Here is a 27,522-nt window from a genome sequence, read left to right as displayed (position 1 = left end):
TCTCACATTAAAAGGGTACTATTTGAAGTACAGTCGTGCCTTAACAGTTTAGTTTGAACATCAGCAGATATAGTTTAAGTTTCTTGCAAGTACAAATTGCAGAACATAGATTTCAACCAGTATCTCAATTTCTCAATTTTTTTTTTTTTTTTTTTAAAAAAACAACAAATGTTGAGAGTTTCTTCTTCTTTGCATGTTGTTCCACCATCACCACTAGGTCTCTCTTTCTTGAAATTCACATCACAAATAAATCCAACTAGTCGTAAAATATCATCATTTACTCGCTTAGCTTTACTTAATTCAAGAACCCTTTTGTCCAATTCGCGTAATATACAGTTTCCAAGCTTTAAAAGGGTGTTAACTATGATGGGTCGTCAATCTTGTTCTAGAGTAATTACAGGTAAATTGTTTATTGTATGTAGGAACCCTCTATTTTGCATTACTGTTTTCTCTTATTTGTAACTAATGTTAAAAAAAAAATAAAAAAAAAATTGACCTTGTATATGTAGTGTAATTTTACGGTAAACCCCTTTTCGCCCCTCTAGCACCGTCCCCTAGATCCCCGGTGCAACTATAGAGTTGCTCGTTTGGTGAAATGTAGGTCAAAATGGAGATGGGGTGTGTGGGGATTGGGGGGGGGTAGAGTTGCTCTTTCCGATGACCTGTCATTAACGGGATTCAAAATATAAAAAAGTAAACGCACAAAGAATCCCACTTAGAGGAATGTTTTGGTAAAACTTCATTTGAAACGATGTGGTAGAAAGGATAGTATGGTAGGCCACAAATTGGGAGTCAACATTTACTATATATACGTATAAAAAAAGTGATTTTGACCTTGTATGTATAATGTACTTTTTCCGGGGATTGAGAAGGTTCTAGAATGTCATAGCTGGGATTTGAACTTATGACCTAAAACAACTTTTGAACCCCTTTTACTACTACACTATAATTGTTCTTCATATCAAGGTGATTCAACGGTTTATAACCAAAAGATTTCATTTTTTACCATTTTTGCGCAAGATAATTGTTTGACGTGGGATTCAGGTGAACCCCCTTCCTTCTACTTAGATCCGCCACTGCCCTTCCCATCTCCGTATGTAATTTTAAATTAAAAAGGGGGGGGGGGGGAGGGGGGGGGGGGCTAAAAGCTCACTCTCCCCCTACTCTGGCACTTGTGGGGGAGCACTTTGTGTGCGGTGGGGTGAGTACTTTAGCTGCTGAATTGTTGGAAACTAGATAGGGATATACAATAATAGGCAAGACCCTGATTATCTTCTCAACCAAATAGCTTAACTTGATTCTAATTAAGACTAGGTGGGTTTAAAGCACAATGAAAGATAGAGATGCGTACTCTAGAATGCAGTAGCAATACAGAGTTATGGAACTCCATCAGTGTGAGCTTCACAAAGTATAGCTGGTGAAAAAGGAGGAGGCTGTTGGTGGGTTGACGGCCATTGGAGGGTTGACGGCCATTGGAGGATAATCTAACCATGACGAATCCTCTGAATATTCTATTTGGACATAAATATTCATATGGATCACACTTATTTTTAGTATGTTTTACGAGAGTTAACCCCCTTGGACAGACGATCTCAAACTTGTGCTTGTTTTGGAACTTCAAATACAAGAGAATTGCTATTCCTCCAAATAGTTAGGGAGTGGTTATTAGTCAATGCATCAGGGCTTGAATAGTCCATTGAGCTGCTTTAATATCTTTGCCACAAGGCTCCCTATTGTTGGAAATACACGATTTGTCTCTACTAGGCGGTTCCTTATGCTACCAAAAAGTGGCTTCATCAGAAATTTGAGTATAGCTTAGTATAGGTTTGAGATCGTGTAGTGGTTGTTCCAGAATCTGCAGGGTGAAGAGAGTTCTTTTCCTTTTGCTATCATCTGTACATGCTGGTACTAAATCTCACATTATATAAATTTCAGCTTCATATAGTGCTGGAAGTGGTCCTGGAGGCAGCACTGGAGGTGGTCGGGAGATATTGGTACAGCATTTACTTGTCAAAGAAGATGACCAGAAGCTTCTACTGGAGCTTCAGAAAAGAACTAGAGAAGGTTAGTTTTCGACTTAATTTCTTATAGCCTGTTTGGCCAAGCTTCTCCAAGGCCAAAAGTGCTGTTTTCCAACAAAAAAAAATTGCTTGTTTTTCAAGGTTGAGGTGTTTGACCAAGCTTTTAGGAGAAGAAATAGTGCTTTTCCCCGAAAGTACTTTTTGAGAAAATGCACTAGAGGAACTTTTAAAATCTTGGCCAAACGCTAATTGTTGCTCAAAAGTGTTTTGCAAATTGATTAGCCAAACACAAACTGCTTCTCAGCAAAAGTACTTTCTCGAAAAGCACTTTTCAAAATAAGTTTTGGAAGTTTGGCCAAATAGGCTATTAGTGAGAAAAGCCCAAGTAACATTTCCTTCCTAAATTTAAGAAGCTGAGAGCAAATGAGGATTAAATTTATAAGCTAAGTTATCCAAATGTCATGATTAATTTTGAGAACTGGGTATATTAGTATGAAAACAAGTTTTCTCTTGATGCTTAACCTTTCATTTATAGTGCTGACTGAAATGCTTGTTATATTCAGGAGAGGATCTAAGTGATCTGGCCGTTGAGTATTCTATTTGTCCATCAAAAGAAGATGGGGGAATGCTTGGTTGGGTGAGAAAAGGACAAATGGTATGCTTCTTATGATTATATCTTCAAAAGTATTGTTCTTCTTTTTCTCCTGCTCTTGGTGAAAGGAATCAAAATTTTCTCGTGACTATGCTTCCAGAATGTTAATTTTCATACTGAGAGGGCTTCGATGATAGCAAACAAATATTATACATGTGCTGTCTGACAAACATTTCTATAGAGATTTGACTTTAACTATGATATTAAATTTCCAATTCTACATAACTACATCGTTGTTTCCTTTGGTTATTTGCATCCTAATAAGGTAGTTTCTATAAGCTGCACTTTTAGTCACCTTGATGCCCAAGCTTAGTTGACTTGATTTATTTCTTTTTGTATTTTCATTGTTAATATTATTAGGTGCCAGAATTTGAAGAAGCTGCATTTAGTGCACCTCTGAATAAGGTTGTAGGGTGCAAAACTAAGTTCGGATGGCATTTGTTGCAAGTTCTATCTGAGAGGTAATCAAAGAAATCCTTCTTCACTTGAACAGCACAAGAGGCTTGTTTTCTTACTTGTTGTTATTGCTACGTGCAGGGACGAATCTGTACTTGAACACATCCAACCGAACGAGTTTCATGTGAAGCTGCAAGATCCCTCTTTCCTGGAAGAGGCTCAATTGATTGATGTTCGCGAACCAGAGGAAGTGTATGAGCTCGTTTTTTTTCACTATTTTGGAATACTCACTTGCAGCTTTTATTTATTTATATAAGTTAAACAGCATACTGGACTTAAAATAGATAAGCCTCCGAGGGGCTTCCCAAGTAATGAATGTGGCTTTGGTTTCAAAGTTTGTTCTCATGGTTCATTTTCCAAGAGACCTGGCTACTGAAAAGATTCAAGAGCTTTTCATCTATATTGGTATTTGAGTGATAAATTTGCAACACAAGTTTCTCAACTACATTAAGTTGCACAAAGCCAACGAGAAACAATTTGGATATGCTTGTATGACAAAAATCTTGTTGCAATATAATAGATAATTTATGGGTTTTAGTTTTCCCACAGTTTCGTTTATATGAATTTAACTTGCCAAAAGTAATTCAAGTCACATGGCTTATCGAGTAATAGTAGTAGTGATTCTGCTTTGTGTGTTTGTGACAGGGCCCAGGCTTCTTTACCAGGATTTCAGGTTCTTCCTCTTCGCCAATTTGGAAACTGGGGACCAGAAATAACAACTAAGTTAGATCCTCAAAAGGACACTTATGTGTTGGTTAGTGCATGTTCTTCTCTGCAGATGCTTCTTAATGAACTATTTAGAAGCCAGTCCTCTGTTCTGTACGCCTTGAGCTAAGAGTTTCTCCTTAAACAGAACTGTTTCACTCAAGTTATTGACTGCTTATTTTTTTAAAATATGACATGATAAACCATGATAACACATAGAGAGGAACAGACAGTTCAATATTGGTTATACAAAAATAGGGTTAATAGTATTTTTGGTCCCTTAGTTATTGGTAAGTTCTGATTTTAGTCCCTATAGTATCTGACTAAGGACATTAAACCTTCTATTAATTGAAATTGTGCAGTTTTGATCCATTTCCTTGTGAATATTCACAAATTTAACATAATTATTAACCATTTCAACACTCAATTACTCATGTGATATGTTAAAATATGTTTGTTACTTTATATTTGACGGTAATATAGTTCTGTAAATAGTCAAATATAATTTTTTACATGAAGGGACCAAAAGCATACAACAACAACAAAGCCAGTGTGCTCCCACAAGTGGGGTCTGGGGAGGGTAGGATAGGATGTATGCAGACCTTACCCCTACCTTTGTGAGGCAGGAGGCTGTTTCCGGTAGACCCTCGACTTAGAAAAGGGATCAAAAGCACACATTTTATTAATTGAAGGTTAAATATGCCGAGTCATATAACACAAGGACCGAGAATTTATCAATAACTCGGGGATCAAAACTGCTATTTATCCCTACAAAAATATGTTTCTCCTCTTCCCTTCCCTCCCTTTCCGGTGTCTCTTCTCAAAAACTTATGTCTATGCTGCAGTGTCACCATGGCGTGAGATCACTACAAGTCGCCAAGTGGTTGCAGACACAGGTAGGGTCTTTACCTTTATTTGTAGTTTGGTATAATGTCAAAAGATTAACCTGTTCTACATGTATATAAGGTTTTCCTGTTCCTATCACCCTTCTGAGATGCAAGGCATATATTGGAACGTTTTTCTCTCATATCAGTAGATGAAGATGGTCTATAGATCTTCGCTTCTAGACGTCGAGGCATAAGTAGTGATGTGTACAAGAATAAAGTTGGGGTTTGGGTTGAGAATAAGGTTCACTAAAGCATCTCTCCAGTTAAGTATGCAAAAAGCCTAAATACATGATTATATAAGAATTATTTATTTTCACAGCATACACTTACAGAAACTAGATCTTTCTAAAAGGTGCTGGTTTTAGCGTTTTCACATAACGATGGACCTAACGCTAGCTAAGTAAAAAGTCTTTTGTCAACTTACCATGAATGCAATATTTTTTAAGTTTTTTTTTGGTTTTGATTACTATTATGAATGTTAAAGCTGTTAATGAATACTACTTGATTTTCCCTTTCAAAAAAGAATTTCTTAACGGGCTTTTCTTACATCATCTAAGAGGAAGAAAAGGACAGTTACATAGGAACTACCATATTAGCTTCTGGTTATAGCACATAGCTGGTGTATTTTGATAGTCAGTGTAAAGTCCCACCTCAAGCGGCTTATTTATGCTATTCAATTCAATGTACCCCAAAATGCATGTTAGTTTTGCATTTGGTCCTCTTTAGTGCCTTGCATGCTGCGACATGTTCCATAAACCAAATGATATGAGAAGTGGTGAAACTAATTATGATGGCTTACTTCCAGTATGTCGATAGATCTTAGGTGGCATTATGACTAGAACATTAATCATAACACAAAATCAGGCTATGCTGCAATTCTGTCATTGTTCATCCTCTCTTGTTGAACCATTGTTGCTTCTTTACAATTTTTTTTTTTTTTGATTTGGGATTCTCAGGGATTCAGGAAAATATTTAACGTGGCTGGAGGAATCCATGAATATGCTGTCAAAGTTGATCCATCGATCCCTACCTATTGAAGCGGGTACTCTTTGTGTCCCTGCTCTTTCCCCTGCCCCGTCCCCTGGTGACAGAGCTAAGTTTGCACAAAAACACTTTGTTTCCGATTTGTCCTACAATTTTCACTCAAACATCCCGAGAACACAATCAATATGAATGGTTGATATCAGGACATCTTTTTATACACTATTTTTGTATTTCCAACATGCCTCAAGCATCAAATCATACAATTTGCTATGGTTTTCACCATATTAGTGATAATTTAAAAAAATTCTCCATATTTTGAAATGCTGGTAGATGTTGATGGATTTATTGGTATTGGTTTTTAACTACTCTTGCTTGTATGAAGTAGTGATTATTATGAGGTTTTGCTTTCTGTTTCAAATGGTGTTAGCGTGCATATTTTTTTGGAAGGTATCCTTCGAGCAATGGTAAAATTGTCTCCGTGTGACTTATAAGCTATAGGTCATGTGTTTGAGCCATGAATCAGATGCTTTGTGCACCGGGCTGCCTTTTATGAATATTCCATTGAACTTTAGTAGATCGTAAGGATCTCAATAAGATATTCTTTTTTTCTGCTGCATCATTCTCTTTTTAAATTAAATGTTTTTGTTGTTGTTGTTGTAGAAACTTTATACTTCATGAGATCTCAATTGGTAAAAAAGATATTGCTCTTAGTCACTACTCTTTCAACAACTTGATATGTACATAACAGTAATATCCAAAAGTTTATTGATTAGAAAACAACACTTCAAATCTATCTCTAGTGTTGCAGAAAAAATATATACACATGTATTTATATATTATACATTATGTTATATTTATATATAGATAGATACATTGAAGACCCCATTGTTTCCAACTCAAAAACAACCATTATAAGTAACCATTAACAAAAAAAGACCCTCAAATCCCAACCTATCCATCAAATTCTACAATCTTATTTTAGTTTTCATTTTTTTTTCTCTTTTAATATTTTTAACATCTTAGTTAGTAATATACAAGAGCATCTATAACTTTGAAACTCTCTTGAAATTTGGTCTCCCTCCCCTCAATAAAGACACAAATAACTTTACTTTTTCTTCTTTTTTTTTTTTTCTTCTTTTTTTTGCCAAATTCTTTTGATATCCACAACAATTATTCGACGAAAACCTCCCTTCGTTTCTTTGCATTTGTTGCTGCTTCTGGATTTCCTTTCTTCATCATAGCTACAAACTCATCATAATTGATACGACCATCCTGCAAAAATAATTTTTTTTATTTGTAAATATTAATAGAACTGTAAAAAGATGCAAAACTATGAATCACTATATGCATAAAGATTGCATATTTAGATGTGTTTTTAACTTACATTGTCAGAATCAACTTCAGAAATGATTTCTTTTATATCCTTTGCATCATTCATACCAAATTCTCTCAAAGCTTGCTCTAACTCTTCCATTGTAATATACCTGAGATCAAAAAGGAAAATTACATTTTATAATATAATGTTAGAACAAAATTTGCAATAATTCCGTGCTGTTTGTGCACAAAATATTTACACAATCAGGGCGGTTATGACTTAATTTTTTTTCTTCCTCTTCCTAAAAGAATTTAAATTATTTGTGGAATTAATTAACTTACCCACTGTTATCCTTGTCAAAGTATTGGAAAGCTTTGTAAAGATGTTCTTCTCTGTCCATTCTATTCATGTGCATTGTTGCTGTGATGAACTCTTCATAATCAATTGTCCCATTTCCATCAGCATCAGCCTACAAAAAAATATAAATATATATATGCTCATCAAAATTCAGAAAAGATATGGTTTTAATAATTTGATAGAATCATTAAAGAACTTACAGATTCCATTAATTGCTTGATTTCATAATCTGATAATTTGTTCCCTTGTTTGGCTAATCCTTGCTTTAACTCCTCAAGTGTAATTGTGCCACTATTATCAGTATCTATTCCTCTGAACATCTGCTTCAATCCCATAATTTCTTCTTCAGAGAGACACCCTGCAATAACCTGTAATTTTTCCAAGTAAATATATATATTTTTGATTAATTTATAAATTTATAACAAGTATGACTTGGTAATATGTAAATATTACCTGATATAATTTAAAAATTATTTACACTATCAGCGTATATACTTACCCGAAGAGCAACTTTCTTGAACTTGTTCATAGCTCTAAAGTTTTTGAGCTTATTGAGGACTGCATTGTCAAGTGGTGTATCTGGTGCTTCTCCATCCTCCTTGATCCATGGATGATCTAATTTACATACACACACACACACAAAATTAGTTAGAGACTTTTTTTTTGGTAAAAAGTTAGAGAATTGATTTTAAAAATGGATATACTTCAATAAAAATGTAAATAGTATAACTTACTTAGGACTTGGAGTGCAGTCAACCTTTGACTGGGATCTGAATTCAACATTTTTCTTACAAGGTCCTTAGCACCCGCAGAAATTGCAGGCCATGGGTCACTTGAAAAATCAACATGTCCACGCAATATTGCATTGAATATTCCATTTTCAGACTCTGAAATAAATAATATTTACACAATGAGATTACTTATTATAAATAAATCTCTATAATAAATATTTAGTGGTACAACCTGATCGTTATTTCACTTCATTTATCTTATTATCTTGTTGCTGTTATTGCCTATTATTACTGCTGTCTTTTGCATCTCTTCTTGAGCTGAGGGTCTATCGGAAACAACCGCCCTACCTTGTGAAGGTTGGGGTAAGGTCTGCGTACAGTCTACCCTCCCCTGACCCCACCTGGTGGGATTATACTGTTGAATAATACTTAGTGGTAAATTGGTAAAAATAATAGGAATAATTAATTTGTTATCACATGTTAAACTGCACAGATGATACGTCTGGTACCCTCCTTGGGCCTGACTAGTCTAGATTCGTGTCGGGAAGACTCACTTTGAGGTACAAAGCGTTCTCTACCAAGAGCAACTTCATTGTTAGGCCTCGAACTCGAGACCTTTGATTAAGGATGAAGTTATACTTACCACTTCTACCACAACCTTTGGTGCTAAGGAACATAGATGTGTATTGTGTGATTCAATATAATTACCTGCCCAAAAAGGAGGAACACCACAAAGAAGAATATATAACATAACCCCAACACTCCAAATATCAACTTCTGGACCATATCTTCTCTTCAACACTTCTGGTGCTATGTAATATGCACTCCCCACTATGTCTTTAAACACATCTCCTGCAACATTGAGAAAACCCCAAAAAGAATTAAGCATAGAAAGTTGAAATATGTCATATTTAGATTATTTTTAGAATTATATTACAAAATGAATTAGCGGTATAAAGTTAATGTAACACGTGTTGGTTAGTAATTTTGGTTGGTTTATATTCACAAGCAGAAGTATCAACTTAGTTAGATATCAAAGGGACTAATATTGCAATTTGTAGATATTTGAGGGATTATAAATGCAGTTTTCCCTATGTTGACCAATCGCTGATAGAAAATCGTTAATTCTGATGGATGTCCTGTTGGAATTTGGCTCATCGGCTAGGGATTTTTGATGGAAAATCAGTTGGAAACGATACCGGCGAGCCAAATTCCGTCCGAGATTAGCGGTTTTCTGGTAGTGAGTTAAATATTATCATATAAAATGAAACATATGAAGTAAATTTTATTATACCTTGCTTGTAGAAGACAGAAAGACCAAAATCAGTAGCCTTGAGAGGTGCATCTTCATCCTTGTTAAGTAGGAGGAAATTTTCAGGTTTAAGATCTCTATGAATGACCCCCATTGAATGACAAGTATGTACAATTTGCACAATTGTTCTTAACAATGAAGCTGCTGCCCTTTCTGTATAATGCCCTTTAGCTATAATCCTATCAAAAAGTTCACCTCCAGCACACAATTCCATGACCAAATGCACAGAATGTTTGTCTTCATAAGCCCCTTTAAGTTCAACAATGTTTGGTTGTTCTGTCAAATGGTGCATAATTTGCACTTCCCTCCTTACATCCTCAATATCCTCTTTATTCACTAATTTCCTCTTGGCAATTGTTTTGCATGCAAATTGTTCCCCTGTTTGTTTGTGTGTGCATAAATGTGTTACACCAAATTGGCCTCTTCCTAGTTCTTTTCCTAGGGTGTATGTTGCCTTTATGTCCTCCATTGGCCTACCTAATACTGGCCCTATTGGGGCTGCTTTAGATGGCTTTGAAGAATGGTTTGGTGATGCATGAGGTGGAACTTTTGATGGTGTGGTGGAACCTTGCATGTCATGGTTTCCTGCATGTGACAACAAGAGATGTTTAGATACCTTTTCGTCGAAAAGTTTCAATATATAATAGATGTGCGCGCGTGCATGTCCGTGTAATTATGCAAGTTATAATAAGAGATGTCATCAGCTACCATTTCGCCATAATAATTTTAATTTAATATGTGTGTATCCGTACATATGCATGTGCATGCTCGCATATCTGTGTTTTTATGCATGTAACGAGAGATGTCACCAGACATTATTTCGTCGAGAAATTGCAATATAATGTGTGTGCATTTTGTCAACATGTGTGCACCCGCATTTGTGTGTTTTATACATGTAACAAGAGATATTAACAAACACTATTTCGCCAAAAAGAATCAATATAACAATGTGTGTGTGCGTGCATATGCATTTTGTGGACATCGTATGCACCTTTTTTCAGGGCTAGCCATAATAACCCTCTCATAAGGTTAGTTTTGTTGGAAAAAAAACGTGTGCACATGTTTGTGTTTTTATGCATGTATTAACAAGAGATGTCATCAGACACAATTTTGTCGAAACAACGCAGTACAATATATATGTGTTTGCGAGCGCTTGTGTATACGATTATATATACAAAGGCTGACATTGCTTGAAAATAATGAAATTTACAAGATTAAATTACCTGCATGTGATTCTCCTTGTTTTGAATATGATTGTGCAATTTCTTCATTATTTTGTGCAGGATCAGCCTCTGCCTTTGAGCAACAACCCCCCATTGAGACGGAAGGCAAAGAGAAAAAAAATCCAAACTTACTTTTTTTTAATTTTTTTTTTTTTTTTTTTTTTTTAGAGACAGAGAAACCAAGGAGAAAGGAAAGGAAATGTTAAAAGTGAATGAAAGGAAAATGGGGTGGCCCAGAGGGAGAGCAAGAAAGGGAAAAATGGGGGGTTTGAAAGGGAGTCAAAAATGAAAAAGAATTTGTTAGAGAATTAAGAGTTCCATTGATGGTGTAAAGAGAGTTTCACAAAACACACAAAGAAATGGGAGAATTCTATGATGAAGTAAGGAGGTCATTGTTTAGCATTGATTCCGAGAGATTGTAGGAAATAACAAATATAAGAGTTAAAAAAAAATTAATTATTAGGAATTAAATTTCTTATGTGATAAAAACTCCAAATGCTGTTGAAAACTTGTGGGAGGAATCAAGTTTGAGACTTCTTATTTGTGGAGAATATAATTTAGATTATTATTATTATTATTAATGGCTTGAATTAGGCGTTTATTTCACAATGGGTGATATTTTAAAGAATTTTCTTAAACTTGTCACAATTATACATTTAGACACTTCTATTGAGGATTTGAGGCGACCATGATCTATTGAACATCTTATGTTATTAAATCATATTGAATCCTTCAAAAATAGTCTGTCAATAAAAATTGAACTTGTGAAAGTGCTTTTTTGTTCCTATCCCACAAATGAGTTTTGTAGTCAAGTTTCCTTTTTTTTTTTAACCAAAATTTAAAAAAAAAAAAAAAATCCTTTTTACCTCCACACTAATCGATGTTTCTAAGGTCCCTCTCCCTCTCCTAGCTTGATCACAGCAAGAACTATAAATAAGTCATCTTTTTACCTGTGGCTATTTATCTAATTTAAGTTCTATTCACTAACGGTATACAAAAAAAATTATACAATCAGATCATTTATAAACATCATTTAAGTAAATTCTTGTGCTACTATATGTTATTTCCTGTACTTTGATTATCGTATTTTATCTGTGATAGCTACGTTTCCCTTTGCAAGCTTGTTTCATCATAGGCTTAGAATTTCTTGGCCTTATTTCTTTTTATTTTCATTTCCATATCGCTTGGTAGGAGAAGGTCTCTTTGTCTGTTTTCTTTCACGTACAGCGTAATTTTTATTTGAGGTTGTTGTTGTTCAGTAAATTCTCATTAACTGTCCTTGATTAAAAAAGGTAAGTAAATAATATGACTTTATTATCAATGTATATAATTTAATCCATTCTTCCTCAAATGTTCGTTAGAATAAAAATGTAAGTAAAGAACAAAAAAATAAGTTTGTAAAGTATGAGCACGATGGAAGGAGTGTAATCCCATAAGTGGGGTTTGAGGTGGGTAGGATATACGCAGACCTTACCCTTACATTTGTGAGGCAGAAAGTTTGTTTCAGGTAGACCCTCGACTCAGAAAAAGTACAGTAATGTCAGAAAAGAGATAGTAAAACAACAAGATATAAAACAAGTGTGCCAACAGATAGTAATACCATCAAGGAATAAGAAACTACACGATAACTGAATACTGCTACTAAATGATAAAGAGGAGAGGAGGAGATTCTGTTAGAGCCCGTATATTGTACGTTTGGAAATTCCCAGGGTCGTCGTGGAAAGTTAAGGGCGAGACCATTTTCAAAAATTATTTTAATGGACGAGTTGTTATAAATATTATTTATGATTATTATTAGTATGGAAATATTGGGAAATTAAAAATGGCATCATGGTGGAAAGGCTAATAAAATGGGAATTTATGATGTTAGAAAAATTCATGGAATGGCCATGTTGAAAATATATAATTGTATCGCATTTTTTTTTTATGAGGGCTAAAAGTGTACATAGGAAGACAATTAAGTCTTCTTTGTTATTTGAAAATTTCTAGAAAAATGAAATGAAAATGATGACAAAAAAAATAAGTCATCTTTGCCATGGAAAATAAGAAAATTCTAGAAATAAAGAAAAAAAAATCTAGAGAGCATGTTCACATGCATGTAATATATATATATATAACAAAGGGTGGTCATATTTTATCAAGGAGAGAAAGAAAGAAAGAAAAGAAAGAAAGAAAGAAAAGAAAAGAGAAGGGAGAGGAAAGCATGGCTAAAAAATCTAGCCATGGAAAATTGTGAGAAAAAAAATTATTCCCTCCTAATATTCTAGCTCATTTGGAGGTCCTACAACATGGAGTGGTTGTGGGAGCAAGAAAGCATTGGTTATGTAAGTTGGCCTAGCCAAGTGAGAAGAGATGTGGAGGAAGGTAAGATTCCATCTTCTTTTATATGTTATGAATGGTTATGCATGTTGTAGTATGTAAAAGGGGTGAAATTCGCGAGAATATAGATGTTGTGTGTTGGTAGTGTGTATGCATGTTGTGGTCGAAATGATGTGGAAGACAATGAATTAATTGTTCTTAGTATTGGTTGTTGTCGTAATGTATAGAAATAGATGAAAAATTCATGAAAACTTGTTGGTAGTTGATAAAAATGATGGAAGGTTGACAAGTTATGGTGAATTAATTCTAGTTAATGTGATATTGGCTTGAATTCTTACATTGCATGGATAATGTTGTTAATGTAAATTGATATTATTGGATATTCTAGTTGTCGCGTTATGAATTATGTAGGAAGATAGAAGGTTGTTGTTGAAGTTAGTATACATGAATGATGATGAAATGTATAGTTGTTGTTGTGAATTGGAAGGTTTCGGTAAAGTAATATGTTAATTGAGTTGTTAGAAGATTATGTGAATTGAATTGAAGTGAATTGAATTGAATTGAATGAATATAGAAGTGTTGCTTGAATACTTACTAGTATTGTTGTTGGATTGGCCGAGTTAATTCTCGGGTTTGTTGATGTTGGTTTACCTCCATATTCCGGTGTATTTTCGGGGGGCATCTAAAGGAATATAAGTGAATTTATTTGAAAAGTTGAGACAAGTGAATAACAATGGATTAAATGATTGTGTGAATTCTTTGGTATGTAGATTGACAAGTTGGACGAATAAACGTAGCTAGTGAGGCGCGGCACGGTATGTTAAGGCTCGTCCCTTTTCCTCTATGGCCTACGTTGCTATTTTATAAATGCTCCCATAACGTCCTTATTTTCAAAGTTAGAAGTTATGATTTCAAAGCATGGTTTTCCTTCCTAAAAGTTTATGAATGTTTTCTAAAAATATCCATTTTTCTCCAAAATCCAAGTTTTACGATTTTCGAAAGTTTTATGACCAAAACAACGACTATGATTTTATGATGACCATGATGATGCTAGATATGAGGAAATGGCTAGAACGAATATGTCAAGGATATGTTCTTACCATGAATATGACGATATGAAATGTTAAGCTATTTTTGGATAATGACTATTTTAAAGGTTTCAAAGTATGTGAAATGATATGTTATGACCCTATTTTATGTTTTCCCGTGATGTTATCCTTGATTGATAGTCTCGCCTTATAATTGTTCCTTTAAGGTGATACAAAGCGCCCATGATTATTCCATAAAGTAATCGGAGGTTTCGACCTTACGTCGCTCCGATAAAGTTATAGCTTTTGATTGGGTCTTATGCATGCCAGTTGTGATAGTTACACCGTGCCTAGATGGCGGGCATGTACCGCTAAGGCGGGCGGCTATTGGATGATTACACCGCGCCTATATGGCGGGGCGTGTCACCGTCAAGGCGGGTCGGCACTATGTTTTACCACCCAACTGAGGCATGATCACCACTTCATACGAGATTACCCCGGACGCGGGCTAATGATGTTATGTGATTCACAGCTATGGATGCATATGAAATGCGATAACATGCATGACTCGCCTTAAAACTCGGATATGAGACTACTTTTACTGAAACACATGATATGATTCCCCGTTATTACAAATACGGATTTTTACTATGTTGCTTCTTATATCTCCTATTATGTTACTATTCATGTCTTACATACTGCACAATGCTCGTCCCTCTTCTTCCGCGTTTCATTTACACCCGGATGATCGAAGCCATTATGAGAAAGTTCGGAGTTGGCATCTCGTTTGCTGGAGATAGGGTCAAAGTCCATGCTATGATGTCATGTTCGAGTTAGAGACTTTGCGCGAGTCGTGGGTCTAGAGTGCCGGTTTGAAAACGGCCTCATCGACATGTTTTTATTATACATTATCTTCGAGTCCTTACGCTTCTTCGTGTTTAATTTGAGAAACGACAAAAAGATTTTGAAAATTTTACTATGTATTTTACTTTCATCGATTTAATCCAAAGAGAATATGTGGTAATAAAGTCGGCCGGGTTGCTCGGTCATTCCGGGTGCCCATCACACCCCAGTAAGAGACACGATTCGTCCACTGCACTGCATAAGCGACAATATTTAGCGGAGCAACACCCTAATTTTCAACCTCCATACCTTCGCATCTAGGGTCATGTCCTTGGTCGGTGCCGTGCAATCATGCCAGCCTCCCCCAGCTTCTTTTTCGGCCTACCTCACCCTCTTTAATTCTTCCTCTGACCTACATCTGGCGCATCTTCGCATCAACTTTTCACATGCCCGAACTAACTTAATTTCGCTTCCCTTATCTTGTCTGCCACTAATGTCACTCCCACCTTGTCCCGTATAACTTCGTTCCCAATCATATCTCTCTGAGTATGCTCACACATCCATCTGAGCTCCCTCATCTCCGCTACCTTCATCTTCTGAACATGGGCATTCTTGACTAGCCAGCACTCTGCTCCATACAAACAATCTTTGGTCTAACCACCACTCTGGAAAAATTACCTTTAAGCCTTGGAGACATCTTCTTATTGCATAGTACCTCGGAGGCAAGCCTTCATTTCACCTATCCTGCTTCAATGTGATGTGCGACATCATCGTCAATCTCCGTCTCCTGAATTACGGACCCAAAATACTCGAGGCTTCTTTAATGAACTAAATAATTGCAAATTCCCTTTTTCCACTTCAATTTACGCATCTAGTAACCAAAGGCAATGGACAGTATGGAACAATTGATAAATATAAATATAATTACCAGTCCCAATGCTTAGTCATAGAGCATGTGGTAAGTTAAACTTCAAAACATTATTTTCATAAATAATGAATGAATGAATAAAGAAATGTGGACATAATAAAATTAGAGGAGTATATATATTTTGCAATCCGTTATAACCTCCTCCAAAGCCTATTTTTCACCATTTCTCTCCTGTCTTTTCCTCTTTGTGCTTCATGGAAAAACGAAGGGAGGTATGTATTATATTGGATATTGAGAAAATTGAGAAATTTAAATTTAAATCATTCATTTACTTTCTCCATTTTATTATCTTGAAGATTGTAATTTTTCTTGGGCATTTATTCAATCTTGTTTACTTTTTGTTTAGATTGTATGATCTTTTAATGGAAAATGGAGGAGAAATAAATGTTCTCGATTGATTTAGATGAAAATGATCTACATGAAGAGCAATTAATGTTTAGGAAGATTGTATATCTCTTAGGACATTTATTTATTAAAATATTCTGCATGCATTTTTATGATTGTTTAACTCTTTAATTAAAATGCAGGGAGAAAAAAATGATTTATAAATGGAAAATGACCTTGAAGAAAGAACAATTAAATTCCGTTTTGCAACTGCTTTCTCATGCATTTGTTTAAGGTTCTTTATAGTAATATTTCAATTTTTCACCTCTCCTTTTCTTTCTCCTTTTTGATACATTAATCATCAAATTCCATCAGCTCCATGATCATGATTCATCAACTCACTATCAATCTTATGAGCATTATTGCTTTTATTTATTTAATTATGTTTTCATTATGCCCTTTTATGTGCAAGTCCGATTGTCTCTTCTATAATGGGTGGTGGTGAGAATTGACGCTAGGGCAAAGGTGCATGCTTTGATACCATATTGAATTGCTCGATCATTTTATCTAAAAAAAATTAATTTGTTAAAGATGACACTTTACTTAATAATTATATGTTCAAAAAATAGGTTTTAGTTATTACTCGTCTATTGTACTACTCACGCTCTCTGTACGTAGTAGGGGAGGAAGGGGTTCATCCGAATCCACTTCACATGAAAATCACATTGTGTGTGTATATAGACATCTGCTATGTCTATATACAACTCATACTTTTATCTAATCACCAAAGAAAATTGATCTAATTAATTTATATTTACTGATCAAATGACATTATTCTAAATTTATAGAAAAATGGTCCAACATTCGTCCCTCAATTTGGAGCATGGGATAGCAATGCTGCAGCTGGAGGCAATGGTGGTGGTTATACCGTGGAGTTCTCCAAAGCTCGTGCCAACAAACAACATCAGCATAAAAATGATTTAGGTGCACGTCACGGGTTGACAAATGATGAGGAATTTCAGCATCAGCAGCATAAAAATGGTTTAGACGCACGTCAGGGGTTGAAAAATGCTAAGGAATATCAACATCAACAGAATAAAAATGGTTTAGACGCATGTCAAGTGTTGAAAAATGATAAGGAATATCAACAACAACAGAATAAAAATGGTTTAGACGCACGTCAGGGGTTGAAAAACGATAAGGAATTTCTGCATCAACAACAAAAAAATGGTTTAGGCACACGTCACGGGTTGGCAAATGATAAGGAATTTCAGCACCAGCAGCATAAAAATGGTCCAGGTGCACGTAATGGGTTGACAAATGATCGGGAATTTCCTCGCAAGGAACAAGAGGACCCTGGCAATATGGTATAATTTGAGTTTAGATGGACTCTTTTTCTTGATTTTACTCCTTCAATTTCTAAAACATACTGACTCGACTAATTCGAAGTCACACTAGATAGGCCCACTGAGGCGGTAAAACGCTACCCACAAAAAGAAAACAATAAGGCGTACTCGGTGAACAAAGCATCCCGCATTAGTAGGGTCCAGATAAGGACCGCAACCTAAGAGGTGTGATGTAGACAACCTACCCTAATGCAAGCATTAGTAGCTGCTTCCACGATCGAACCCGTCACCTATAGGTCACAGGGAGACAACTTTACCATTGCTCCAAGACTACCCATAAATAAACTTTCCATTATATTCTCGTGGCTCGATCATGAGGAGCTTTAGTTAAGGGTGGTGAATCACCTTACAATATAGAGCTTGTCTCTGGTTTAATTAACTGATTGAAAGTAGTTGATAAGCATTGAGTGTTGCTGAACTATTTTTTATAAGTAAGCAGACACATATTAGGATAGAAATGTTGAAGCTAATATTAAAAGCAGTTGACATGTTAGGTAAAATGCGTATACATTTCTTGTTTCTCTCAAACTATTTTCTTTAAGAATCAAAATTGGACTAGAAAATTTGGTTTTACAAACTAACAATGCTGCAGAGAAAAATAATGAGAACCTCTTTGAACATCACTAGCCAAAATTGTCAAAATGACCATTAATGTACCTAAGAAGTCAAACTTCATATTTGAACTTATTCCCATTTCAGCAATTTCTCCCTCAGATGTTAATTTCATTTCAAAATATACTGCACTTATCATATATTTATGCTATAATCACACATTAGTCATGAATTCCACTATCATCATTCACAACAAATGATGAATTTTCCAAATTACTAACCAAATGTCCTGTTTTCTAAATCTGTTGAAATTGCAGAAAAATGGATACAGGTCTGTACCTCAATTTGGAATGTGGGATCAACAAGCTGGAGGTGCTACAAGTTATACTGTAGAATTTTCGAAGGCTCGCGTCAACAAGAAACAACACAAAAATAATGATCTTCTTGCGCGACCACCTAGTATCGATCATGAGCAGGAAGCTCTTAGGAAGCAGCATGAGGAATCTTGCATGGTAAGACTCATTACTGTCATATAACATAACTTCAAGTACATAATATGACTCATTGCGATATGCAATCAATAGGGAAAATGTTATAACTTTGTGGCATCTGGTGCAGGCAAAACTGTTACCTTCAACTCTAACATATAGTATATATATACATACATTTGAAAAAAATCATATACATGAAATGTACACATACAGAGTTCGTACACATTACCACAAAAGAATCTGCATCGGATGACATAAAATTCTGAATCCGCCTATATTACTCTATATACCAAACAAGCTGCTATATAAATTATGTTAATTAAACTCCCCTGCTATCTTTACCTATGTTTCTTTTATTGGCATAACAAGACTTACTAAACTCAGAAGCATTTCTTTTAATGGTAAAATAATCTTCTTCATACATTATAAGGCTCGGAAAATAGGATGGCTTGTTCTGATACACCAAATGTCCACTTGCCAAAGTTATGTATCAGTATGAAAAATGCAGCTTTGTGGCTCTTCTGTCTAGTCGTTAGGTATCACAATGAGGCTTTCCACCGGACTGGGGGCGGGGGTCAGGTAGAACTGTATTTGGCGAGGCAAGGTTGGACCAGAATCACCAGAGAATGGTACTACGAGGCCGAAGAACAACCACTACCTTCACCTCAAACATATCTACATATATTTGGAAAAAAAGATTCATATACACATACACGCACAAATTCGGTACTCGATCACACAAAAGAATTTGCATCTAATGATATAAAATCCTGAATCCGTCTCTGTGATAATTAAAACTCCCTTGTTGTCTTACCTATGGTTTTTTCTTGTGTGTGTGCAGAGGAAAAAGAATATGCTGACATACCTTAATTGTTGCATTAGGCCTTGATCTCCAAAAGGTCCTAAGTGCAGCCTCCTTTTGTAATAATAGCCTTGAAGTGACTAGATAATTCTCCTATTATAGAGAGTTATCTCATGTTTTCTCAAAGCATATTTATGTATGCAAAAAAAAAAATCATGAAAAATCTTTAAATTATAGAACTAATTAATAATTGTATTATTTGTGGGGTGTATTAACATTCTGCATAAATGAGTCTCATTATTCAATTCAAATTATATATAGTGTTATATAAACAAGTGATTTCTTGATCACTGCTGTTCAGTTGATCTTTTAATCACTGCTATGCAGTAAAAAAAGTTTCTGTTCTTTGCTAATTGTGTAAAAGATAAACAAATCAAATATGTTATTGAAGCTAATCTTGGTCAAACCTTTGAAGAAAATCGCCATCATTTTAATAATTACGCCTCAATCCAAATTAATTTAGAGTTGGTTACATGATTCATCATTATCCATGTTTATGTATTAGAATGATTCATCATGAATTGCTAGTTTTATGCTCGTTGCCAACTGCCCTTAATCCGAGCTTGAGACAAGCAATCAGTAAGCTCATATAGACAGAGTTCTCGAACATGATAAAACATCTTTTTCTTTAACAAATATAATGAGACATCTTATTAGGTGAAAAATAGTTTGACAGGGGCGACATGAGAACACATATTTAGATATTAAATCACACAAATAAATTCAAGAGAAAAAAGAAAATTACCACCATTAAAAAAAAAAATACAAACCTCAACACCTCGAACTTAATAAACAAATAAATCTTCATTGTTCATTTATCTGTATTGTGAGAATACTTCATAAATTGGCTAATTTATGCTCACTGTCAACCTATTGCATCCCTCCTTTATCCGCACTTGATACAGACAATGTGATCAACAAACTCATAAAGACGTAGTTCTCGAACATCTTATTCAATGAAAAATAATTCTACAGGGGCGACCTGAGAACACATATTGAGATATTCAACCGCACAAAATCAATTCAAGAGAAAATTAAGAAAAGAAAAGTGTGTCAACATGTGATCTCAGGTTGCCCCTATTGAACACTTCCACCAATTAGAAGATTCATTGCATCTATTTTTCTTACCAAAATTGGTTGATTTTGAATAGATATTTAAAGGAAGATTTTGGATGTGTGTGTAGTATTTCATCATTGTACTAGTACTTGGTACTTTTTTGACAGTACTTTGAAATGTTGACGTTTTGTCTATAAAGTACAACTTTTTGTACTCCACATAATGTTACTTCATAGTTCGTACTACAACATACAACAATACTTCTAAGTTAGCTTGTTGAAACCGTAATCATTGCATGTGGGAGCCAAGGAACAAAAAGAAAAAGGAGAGGAAAATTACTACACACATATAATTTTCTTTTTGTTATCTTCAATTTATTTGTCTGTATAAGAGATTCGAGGCAGATTCAAAATTACTATTGAAAGATTTAAAATCCTTTTAAAAAATTATGAATCTAAATATATATGTTTCTCATGGAAAATACAGGTCTAAAATGAACTCGTCAAGGAATAGTTGCATCCGCTAACAAATCAGAGGCGGATGGAGCACTATAACTTGGGGTTCAATTGAATCCCAAACTTTTAATGCGGGGTATAAATTCATGTGTAAAAATTACAATAAATAATAGATATAAACCCATAACTTTAGAAATATAATGGTTCAACAACAACAACAACAACAACCCAGTGAAATCCCACAACGCGAGGTCCGGAGGGAGAACAGACAAGTGTAGCCCGACTCCTACCAAGGTAGGACGGTTGTTTCCGAAAGACCCTACTCAATAGAAAAGATAAAAGATAAAAGCATAACAAGAGGTCAGATAAGGCCAAGAGAGTCAAAGCGATATAGAAATGCAAATAACTAAAGCGACTAAGCCATGATGACAGAAATATAATGGTTCAATGTTAAAAAATTTAAAAGCTTGAACCCCTAGAGATTAAATCCGCCTCTGAACAAATGCACAAAACTCCGAAAAATTTGGAATAAATTTTAAATAAAAATGGACGACTCTGCTGGGGATCGAACCCAGAATCTCTGGTTTCGTAGACCAGCGCCTTATCCATTGGGCCACAGGGTCATCTTGTTGCTTTTGTGTGTAATAAATATATATTACTGTCATATAAATGCTTTTGCACCTTTAAAAGTGAAGAATACTAAGAGAGTGCTATTAAATATTATCTCATCAGTTTTCAATATTTTTGGCCATACATTTTGGTGGTATTTTATAATAACCGATGATGAGCACATACCGAAAAATTCTAATCCTTACAATCAACCACAACCTTCAAAACTCGATGATAATGGGTTCAACCCTTTACCCTTCTCTACTTAAATACTAGAATACTAGATTTAATTTGCATGACGCAGTAATCAAATTTGTTATTTTCCTCAACATTTGTCACTTGAACTAAGCCTTAGAGGCTTAGGGCCATGAGCTCAGTTGTATGAATCATATGACCTAAAACATATTGCAACTTTACACCTTTGTTTGTGCTCGAGAACAATTAATTGTACTTGGTTAAAGCTCATACAGCATAGTTAATTGTTAGTATTAAAAAGTGAAAAACAATTTCTTAGTTGAAATAAATACTTTGGAGTTAGATAGTTAATTTTAGAAGATTTTGTTTCAGTCTCCAATATTTTTTAACATAGTAACATAGCATGAGGGTCGACCGGTGAGGCATGAGATTTCCAAATCTGGTGTTGATAGACAACCATAGAGTATCTTCACATCACAGAAAATATATTGTGCTATGCTAAACGAGTCTGAATAGTTATGCTTTTCACAAATTTATAAACTACATAATAAATTAGAAAATGAAATCGATTCTTGCTTCAGTTGTACATATAACTGTTTCTACCATTTCAAAGAAAAGTATCAAAACTTTGAGCTAACAAATAGGAATTCATGTGCTTCAGAAGAGGCATGGTTGAGTTCAATATGCACACTAGTGGTGTTTATGGCAAGTCAATTCTTGCGGGCCAACGCAGCTGCAATTCCGCCGACCAAAACTCCAACAGCAGTAGCAGCGATGCCAATGCCAATAACTCCATCTATTTCAGACAAGAGCAAAATGCACAAAATAAATACTCTTTCTTCAACTGAAATGATATATGATAAGAAGTGATGTTGAGAATTCATTTACTACCTTTAGTAATTTTTTCTTCAATTGTTTTCTTGAGGGTCAACGCCTGCCTCCAATCTGGTGCAATCTGTAGATAGATTTGGAAGAAATAAAAAACTGTTGTTCCAAAATAAAAGAACTAGCACAGGTATGCGACCCAATCGCTTGAAATAACAAAGCTTCAGAGTTGCATGAATGCAGTTCAAGCATGCAATGTCACTAAAGATGGGATGAAGCAGGAAAAACCGACAACCCCTTGGGGTTATCCTGCACAACTGATGCGATCTTTACAGCCTGGAGATAAAGACTTCAGCATTAATGTCAACAGTGAAGCAAAGGTAAGAACAAAGATCAAACCTCCAAACAACGATCAACAAGCTGCCTGCTTCTTGGAAAGTCCCCACTTCTATAGTAACCAACAGCCAGAAGATAAAGTTTTTCTCTCATTTGCAGGGGACTGTTACTGCCACCCAAAGAAGCTGCAAATGACAAAATAAGTCAGAGAATATAGTTCTCTCCGTCACCTAATGCAAAAGCAAAAGGAGAAGGTCAAAAAGTAGTAAACGAAAAAAGTAATCTGAACTAGGTAATGCAAAGGCTCAAAGCATTCACGGAATTCTTTATAGGAAATGTCAGGGTAAGGGAATGAATGATGCCGCATGTAGCCAAAAAGGGAAGGAAGGAAGAAAGAAATGAATAGCTCTACTATACTGACCTTCAAGCATTGCTATCCCACGCTGTATATCTTCAGGCCTTCTTGAGTGAACAAGAGCCCAAGACAAACGCATAATGCATTCACTTTTAAGTTCATCAGATGAACCTTTTTCTGCCTCAGCGACTTCACGTTCACATCCCTGTAGACACATTACAACTTTGAAGTATTCAACTACTGACTAGATGCCAAAATGATTGCCAGAAAATTCAAACTCTGTTTGCAGTTAATGAAACATCATTGCATATATAACTGAAAATCATTTAGATGTCCCACAGGCTATCTCCTGATTCAAGTAACTTTCAGCAAGATCCACAGAGAAAATTTCTGCAGTCTTGTACATGATGTCTTAACCAATTTACCAGCAAGAAAAATTTGCTGGAAAATGTATTGCTTACGGGGCTAACCGATGTTTTAAAAACCTGGACCATACTGCCACACTGGTGCAACTGTTGCTCAGCACAAAAAAAAAAAGAAAAAAAAAAAAAGGCCAGTTTGACCTTCAAAATTATTCTGGCAGTTAAAGCTGCTCTAACTAGCAAAAACCAAAGTAACTGCCAGTTGAACCAGACTGTTGAATCATATGGTTGGGTTTCAAACGTGCACAAAATATGAAATGTAAAGATCCTCAAGTCACTGCCCACTACCACAATGCAACCCTTGAAGTCATGTACCATAGTGTGCTTTCTATATAACGGAGCAAGGATAATTGGCTGAATATTTTGTCAAAGCTCTAACTACTAATTGACTATATCAGTCTTAAAAGACCATTAATAAGTGTTTGACATTTAAATACCATTTAAAAGTAGTAGTACTTCTATCCAACAACCAAACTTCAATTGCGGAAAAGAGAAAGGAAGCAAATGATTTCAATCAGTAAACTGTTTCCTATCAATTTTAGTAGCGAAGTATCCAGGATATAATTAGAACTGCAATAAAATGAAGAGAGTCCTACGTGAAACACTTATTCTTTGCTTTTGCTCATGTTTATATTTAGCAAAATAGCCAAATCACCAAAGTTAATGTAGAATTTAAGGAACCCAATGAAAAAGTTTCCAAATAAGCTGCATGTTCTCCTTCTCCCAAAGAAAATAAAATATATGAAAAATTACTTACTATTATTGGAATGAAGTGGACCAAACATAATAAATCTAAAGAAGAACTGATATAGATGATTGATATACCCGACCCCAACTAGGTTGGGATTGAGGCATGGTTGATTGGTTGAGGTGGAAATAAGGGTTGAATAGGTTGGGGTTGAGGAATGATTGATTGAGGTGGCAATAAGGTTTGAATCCTTATGCCACTTAATTCTAGTTTCTAAGTCACCACCACAGAAATTTGAAACCAAAATTAGGATGTTTGAACCATTCTACATATTTTAACTCTTGATCTTGATCACGGGATCTTTCACTATGAAAATCTGTTTCCATCATAAATAGAAAACATATCAAGCATTTAACCAACATGACTCATAAACCTTACTTCTAAAGTTCTAATAAATATCAAATAACCATGCTTCCAAACTAATTGCGACAACCAATATAATCCTCCATATCAATTCTGCTCTATTTAGACATTCTGGATATGAACAAATCATCAAAAACTAGCACTTAACAACATACCACATAACGTCATTTCTAGCTAAGAACAATAACCAAAATCAACTTCCTTTCAACCCAAACTAGTTAGTGTTGATCTCTGCTTAAATTTCTCTATTCGGACATTTGAAGACAAACAAACAAAGAAAATACAACATTTCTTCTTTCACATTATACAACTATCAGATTGAGAATAACACCGATTTCAACATTTAATCTCATATTTTTTGTTAAGTACATTAATCCAACTTTCATCTATAAACTCAATGCACAGAATCGATTAAGCATTTTATTCAAAACATTTTTTTTTTTTTAAAAAAGGAGAATTTTTACATCAACAACGGTCCACGAGTTCCTAATCATATAACGTATTCCAGATGTTCAATAAGCTCAATTTCAACTAAAAGAAAGATCAAATACACAAATAATGAAGACAATTAACGTCGATTTCATATCTAAGCTCGAAGCACAGGATTGATTAAAAGCATTTAATTCAAAATTATTTTCTTCAAAAACAACATATAAAAACAGAAAATTACGCTCTATGTCTATTTTCGAAAATATTTACGACACCTAGCCCATACTTTGCGTATAAACACCCGATTTAGCCCATATTTGTGTATAAACACGTTTTATACACTATTATATACATTATGTATAATGCTTTTCCCCAGGTATAATGTTGTATAATTGTATATTGGGCTACGTGGCGACAATATTTTCAAAAACTGTATATTTTTTAAAATATCCCGCGATAAGCTCAATTTCAACTAAACGAAGTACCAAATACACAAATAATAAAGAAATTAACATAGAGAATTACCGCAAATCTATAGTAAACGCTCACATCTGTAAATTAAATCAAATAAAAATTTTAAAAAATAAAAATGGAAAAAAAAAAAATACTTACAGCGACTATATCAGAATCGCACCAAGGAATTTGATCTCCACCCGTAAAGAAATCGCCGATCGATTCGAAGAATTTTCCAATTTTCACATCCATTTTCAAGCTGTTGAATTTAAGGTTGAATTTGTAATGAAAGAGAGGAAAATGTGGCTATATATGTAAAATTCAGCTTCCTGGTTAAGGAATAGGAAACCGTGTGCTAAATTGGTTGTGAAGGAGGAGAGAAAATACACTCACTGCTCACATAGAAGAAACTTTGGCAAATAGCCACTTTTTTTGGGTCGCTAATTATGTTTTAGTCACGGTCTCAAAATTATTTAATATTTAGCCACTTTTTGATGAAAAGATTAGGGAAAAGGATAAAAAAATGTCTCTCTACTTTGGGAAATGGGCTAAAACTATCATCCGTTATAAATTTAGATCAAAAATACCCCTTCCGTCATTAAATTTTTTAAATACATCCCTATCTTAACAGAAATATCCAAATCCTCCAAAATAACCCGATTTTATTTTTAAACCCGCTCTATTTAAACCCAACCCAACTACATACGAAACCCATAAAATCAACTTGCTCTCGAGTCCTACATCTGGAGCCAGGCACAGGAGCGGATATTGGTTTAGTGGATATTTTGGAGGCTTTATTATTCTCGCTAGTGATCTTTTATTAATTCATGCTCATTTTTCTTATTTTTCAAGTTTAATTCTAGGACAAATTTCTTTGAGGAAGGGAGCATGATGCAATATGGATTTACACACACAACATAAAGTTTAGACAAGTGAACATCAAGACTTTGAAGTGCTACAAAAATTTCAAAATAAAGGCCACAAAATGAGGGTATGAACGCCATTGTGGAAGCATTACCATATGAACAGGCTGCATGAACGCAAGGAAGGCTGTACTAACGTGAAAATGACTCAGGCTTTATGTAATAGCCCTTAATAGTTACTCCCTCCGGATCAAAAAAATATCCTCATATTACTTATTAAATGGTAAACAATTTATCTTTTTAGATTTGCCCCTATTAAGTGTTATGTGATCAAATCCCCATGCCTATTTAATTAGGAGTAAGTTAGTCAATTTACATATGTTTTTTCTTGGAGTTAGTAATTTCTTAAAAAAAATCGCAAATAAAGATTTCTTTTTTCCGATCTGGAGGGAGTATACTATAAGTAGTTAATTGTAAGGTTTGTTTCCACTAAATTTATCTCCCTTTTTTTTTTTTTTGTGCGGATATTGCCCTTCAAAGGCACTAGTCTTTAATTTTTGCCTTCAAATTGCTGGTCTTTAATTTTTTCCCTTCGTTTTGCCTAATACCATGAGGTTTGGGGTTCAAATTCTGGTTCAGTAAAAAAAATCACAAGACAAAGTTCGTAGCAAAATTAGGCCTATTCGGGCAAAAGTTAGGCCTTAAGATAGAGTTTTGTAAAATTCCAACTGAGTAAAAAAAAAAAAATTGCCTTAGAGCAAACTCTACCTTGCCTTATGCCTGAAAGCAAAACTCTATATTAAATAGAGTTTGTAGTCAAACTCTACCTAATCAGGCAGTGTTCCTGAAGGTAACAAAATTCTGTCTGATGCTTTGTGAATCCAAATTCTACCTTGTAATTTTTAATTTTGATTGAGCGAAAGTTCGAACTCAAATCAAGGAGTTTTTAGCGAAAGGCAAAAATTAAAGATCACCCATGAATAAGGAAAATCGTGCAAATTGGCCCTTAACTTATT

At 34.8% G+C, this 27,522-nt stretch overlaps 4 protein-coding genes and 1 non-coding gene across 5 annotated transcripts; 2 read left to right on the top strand and 3 right to left on the bottom strand.

Annotated features, from left to right (window-relative positions):
• The first annotated feature begins 47 nt into the window (after positions 1-47).
• On the top strand, positions 48-6,018 carry LOC132039638 (rhodanese-like/PpiC domain-containing protein 12, chloroplastic). The gene is made up of 8 exons (XM_059430137.1): positions 48-400; positions 1,936-2,064; positions 2,585-2,676; positions 3,034-3,134; positions 3,211-3,321; positions 3,775-3,883; positions 4,680-4,730; positions 5,678-6,018. The coding sequence occupies exons 1-8, from the start codon at positions 169-171 to the stop codon at positions 5,756-5,758; spliced, it is 906 nt and encodes a 301-aa protein (XP_059286120.1). The 5' UTR covers positions 48-168; the 3' UTR covers positions 5,759-6,018.
• Positions 6,019-6,521: 503 nt separating this feature from the next.
• Positions 6,522-10,880, bottom strand: LOC132039635 (calcium-dependent protein kinase 17-like). The gene is made up of 9 exons (XM_059430135.1): positions 10,644-10,880; positions 9,403-10,005; positions 8,817-8,960; positions 8,112-8,264; positions 7,877-7,992; positions 7,578-7,745; positions 7,362-7,489; positions 7,090-7,189; positions 6,522-6,977 (listed from the first exon to the last, which is right to left on the bottom strand). Exons 1-9 carry the CDS (start codon positions 10,735-10,737, stop codon positions 6,876-6,878), a joined length of 1,608 nt encoding a protein of 535 aa, XP_059286118.1. The 5' UTR covers positions 10,738-10,880; the 3' UTR covers positions 6,522-6,875.
• Positions 10,881-15,785: 4,905 nt separating this feature from the next.
• Positions 15,786-19,750, top strand: LOC132039760 (uncharacterized). The gene is made up of 4 exons (XM_059430279.1): positions 15,786-15,973; positions 16,934-17,452; positions 18,361-18,555; positions 19,376-19,750. Exons 1-4 carry the CDS (start codon positions 15,956-15,958, stop codon positions 19,421-19,423), a joined length of 780 nt encoding a protein of 259 aa, XP_059286262.1. The 5' UTR covers positions 15,786-15,955; the 3' UTR covers positions 19,424-19,750.
• Positions 19,751-21,458: 1,708 nt separating this feature from the next.
• On the bottom strand, positions 21,459-21,531 carry TRNAR-ACG (transfer RNA arginine (anticodon ACG)). The gene has a single exon. It is a non-coding gene; the product is annotated as a tRNA-Arg (tRNA).
• Positions 21,532-22,390: 859 nt separating this feature from the next.
• LOC132039686 (mitochondrial fission 1 protein A-like) lies at positions 22,391-26,051 on the bottom strand. Its single transcript, XM_059430186.1, has 5 exons — positions 25,803-26,051; positions 23,295-23,433; positions 22,937-23,058; positions 22,604-22,667; positions 22,391-22,508 (listed from the first exon to the last, which is right to left on the bottom strand). The coding sequence occupies exons 1-5, from the start codon at positions 25,893-25,895 to the stop codon at positions 22,423-22,425; spliced, it is 504 nt and encodes a 167-aa protein (XP_059286169.1). The 5' UTR covers positions 25,896-26,051; the 3' UTR covers positions 22,391-22,422.
• Between the last annotated feature and the right edge of the window lie 1,471 nt (positions 26,052-27,522).

This window comes from Lycium ferocissimum, chromosome 12, assembly GCF_029784015.1.
Source record: "Lycium ferocissimum isolate CSIRO_LF1 chromosome 12, AGI_CSIRO_Lferr_CH_V1, whole genome shotgun sequence".
Classification (NCBI taxonomy): Eukaryota; Viridiplantae; Streptophyta; class Magnoliopsida; order Solanales; family Solanaceae; genus Lycium; species Lycium ferocissimum.
The sequence above is the reverse complement of the archived record's forward strand: the minus strand, read 5'-3'. Positions and strand labels throughout refer to the sequence as shown.

Coding starts and splice junctions, on each gene's coding strand:
- LOC132039638 (XM_059430137.1), top strand. CDS start 169: ATGTTGAGAGTTTCTTCTTCTTTGCATGTTGTTCCACCATCACCACTA. Junction 2,065..2,584: donor TCAGAAAAGAACTAGAGAAG/GTTAGTTTTCGA, acceptor TGTTATATTCAG/GAGAGGATCTAAGTGATCTG. Junction 4,731..5,677: donor CCAAGTGGTTGCAGACACAG/GTAGGGTCTTTA, acceptor TGGGATTCTCAG/GGATTCAGGAAAATATTTAA.
- LOC132039635 (XM_059430135.1), bottom strand. CDS start 10,737: ATGGGGGGTTGTTGCTCAAAGGCAGAGGCTGATCCTGCACAAAATAAT. Junction 10,006..10,643: donor ACAAGGAGAATCACATGCAG/GTAATTTAATCT, acceptor TGTCACATGCAG/GAAACCATGACATGCAAGGT. Junction 8,961..9,402: donor TTCTGTCTTCTACAAGCAAG/GTATAATAAAAT, acceptor TCAATGTTGCAG/GAGATGTGTTTAAAGACATA.
- LOC132039760 (XM_059430279.1), top strand. Junction 17,453..18,360: donor AAGAGGACCCTGGCAATATG/GTATAATTTGAG, acceptor TTGAAATTGCAG/AAAAATGGATACAGGTCTGT. Junction 18,556..19,375: donor AGCATGAGGAATCTTGCATG/GTAAGACTCATT, acceptor GTGTGTGTGCAG/AGGAAAAAGAATATGCTGAC.
- LOC132039686 (XM_059430186.1), bottom strand. CDS start 25,895: ATGGATGTGAAAATTGGAAAATTCTTCGAATCGATCGGCGATTTCTTT. Junction 23,434..25,802: donor GCGATTCTGATATAGTCGCT/GTAAGTATTTTT, acceptor ATGTGTCTACAG/GGATGTGAACGTGAAGTCGC. Junction 23,059..23,294: donor TGGGATAGCAATGCTTGAAG/GTCAGTATAGTA, acceptor TGTCATTTGCAG/CTTCTTTGGGTGGCAGTAAC.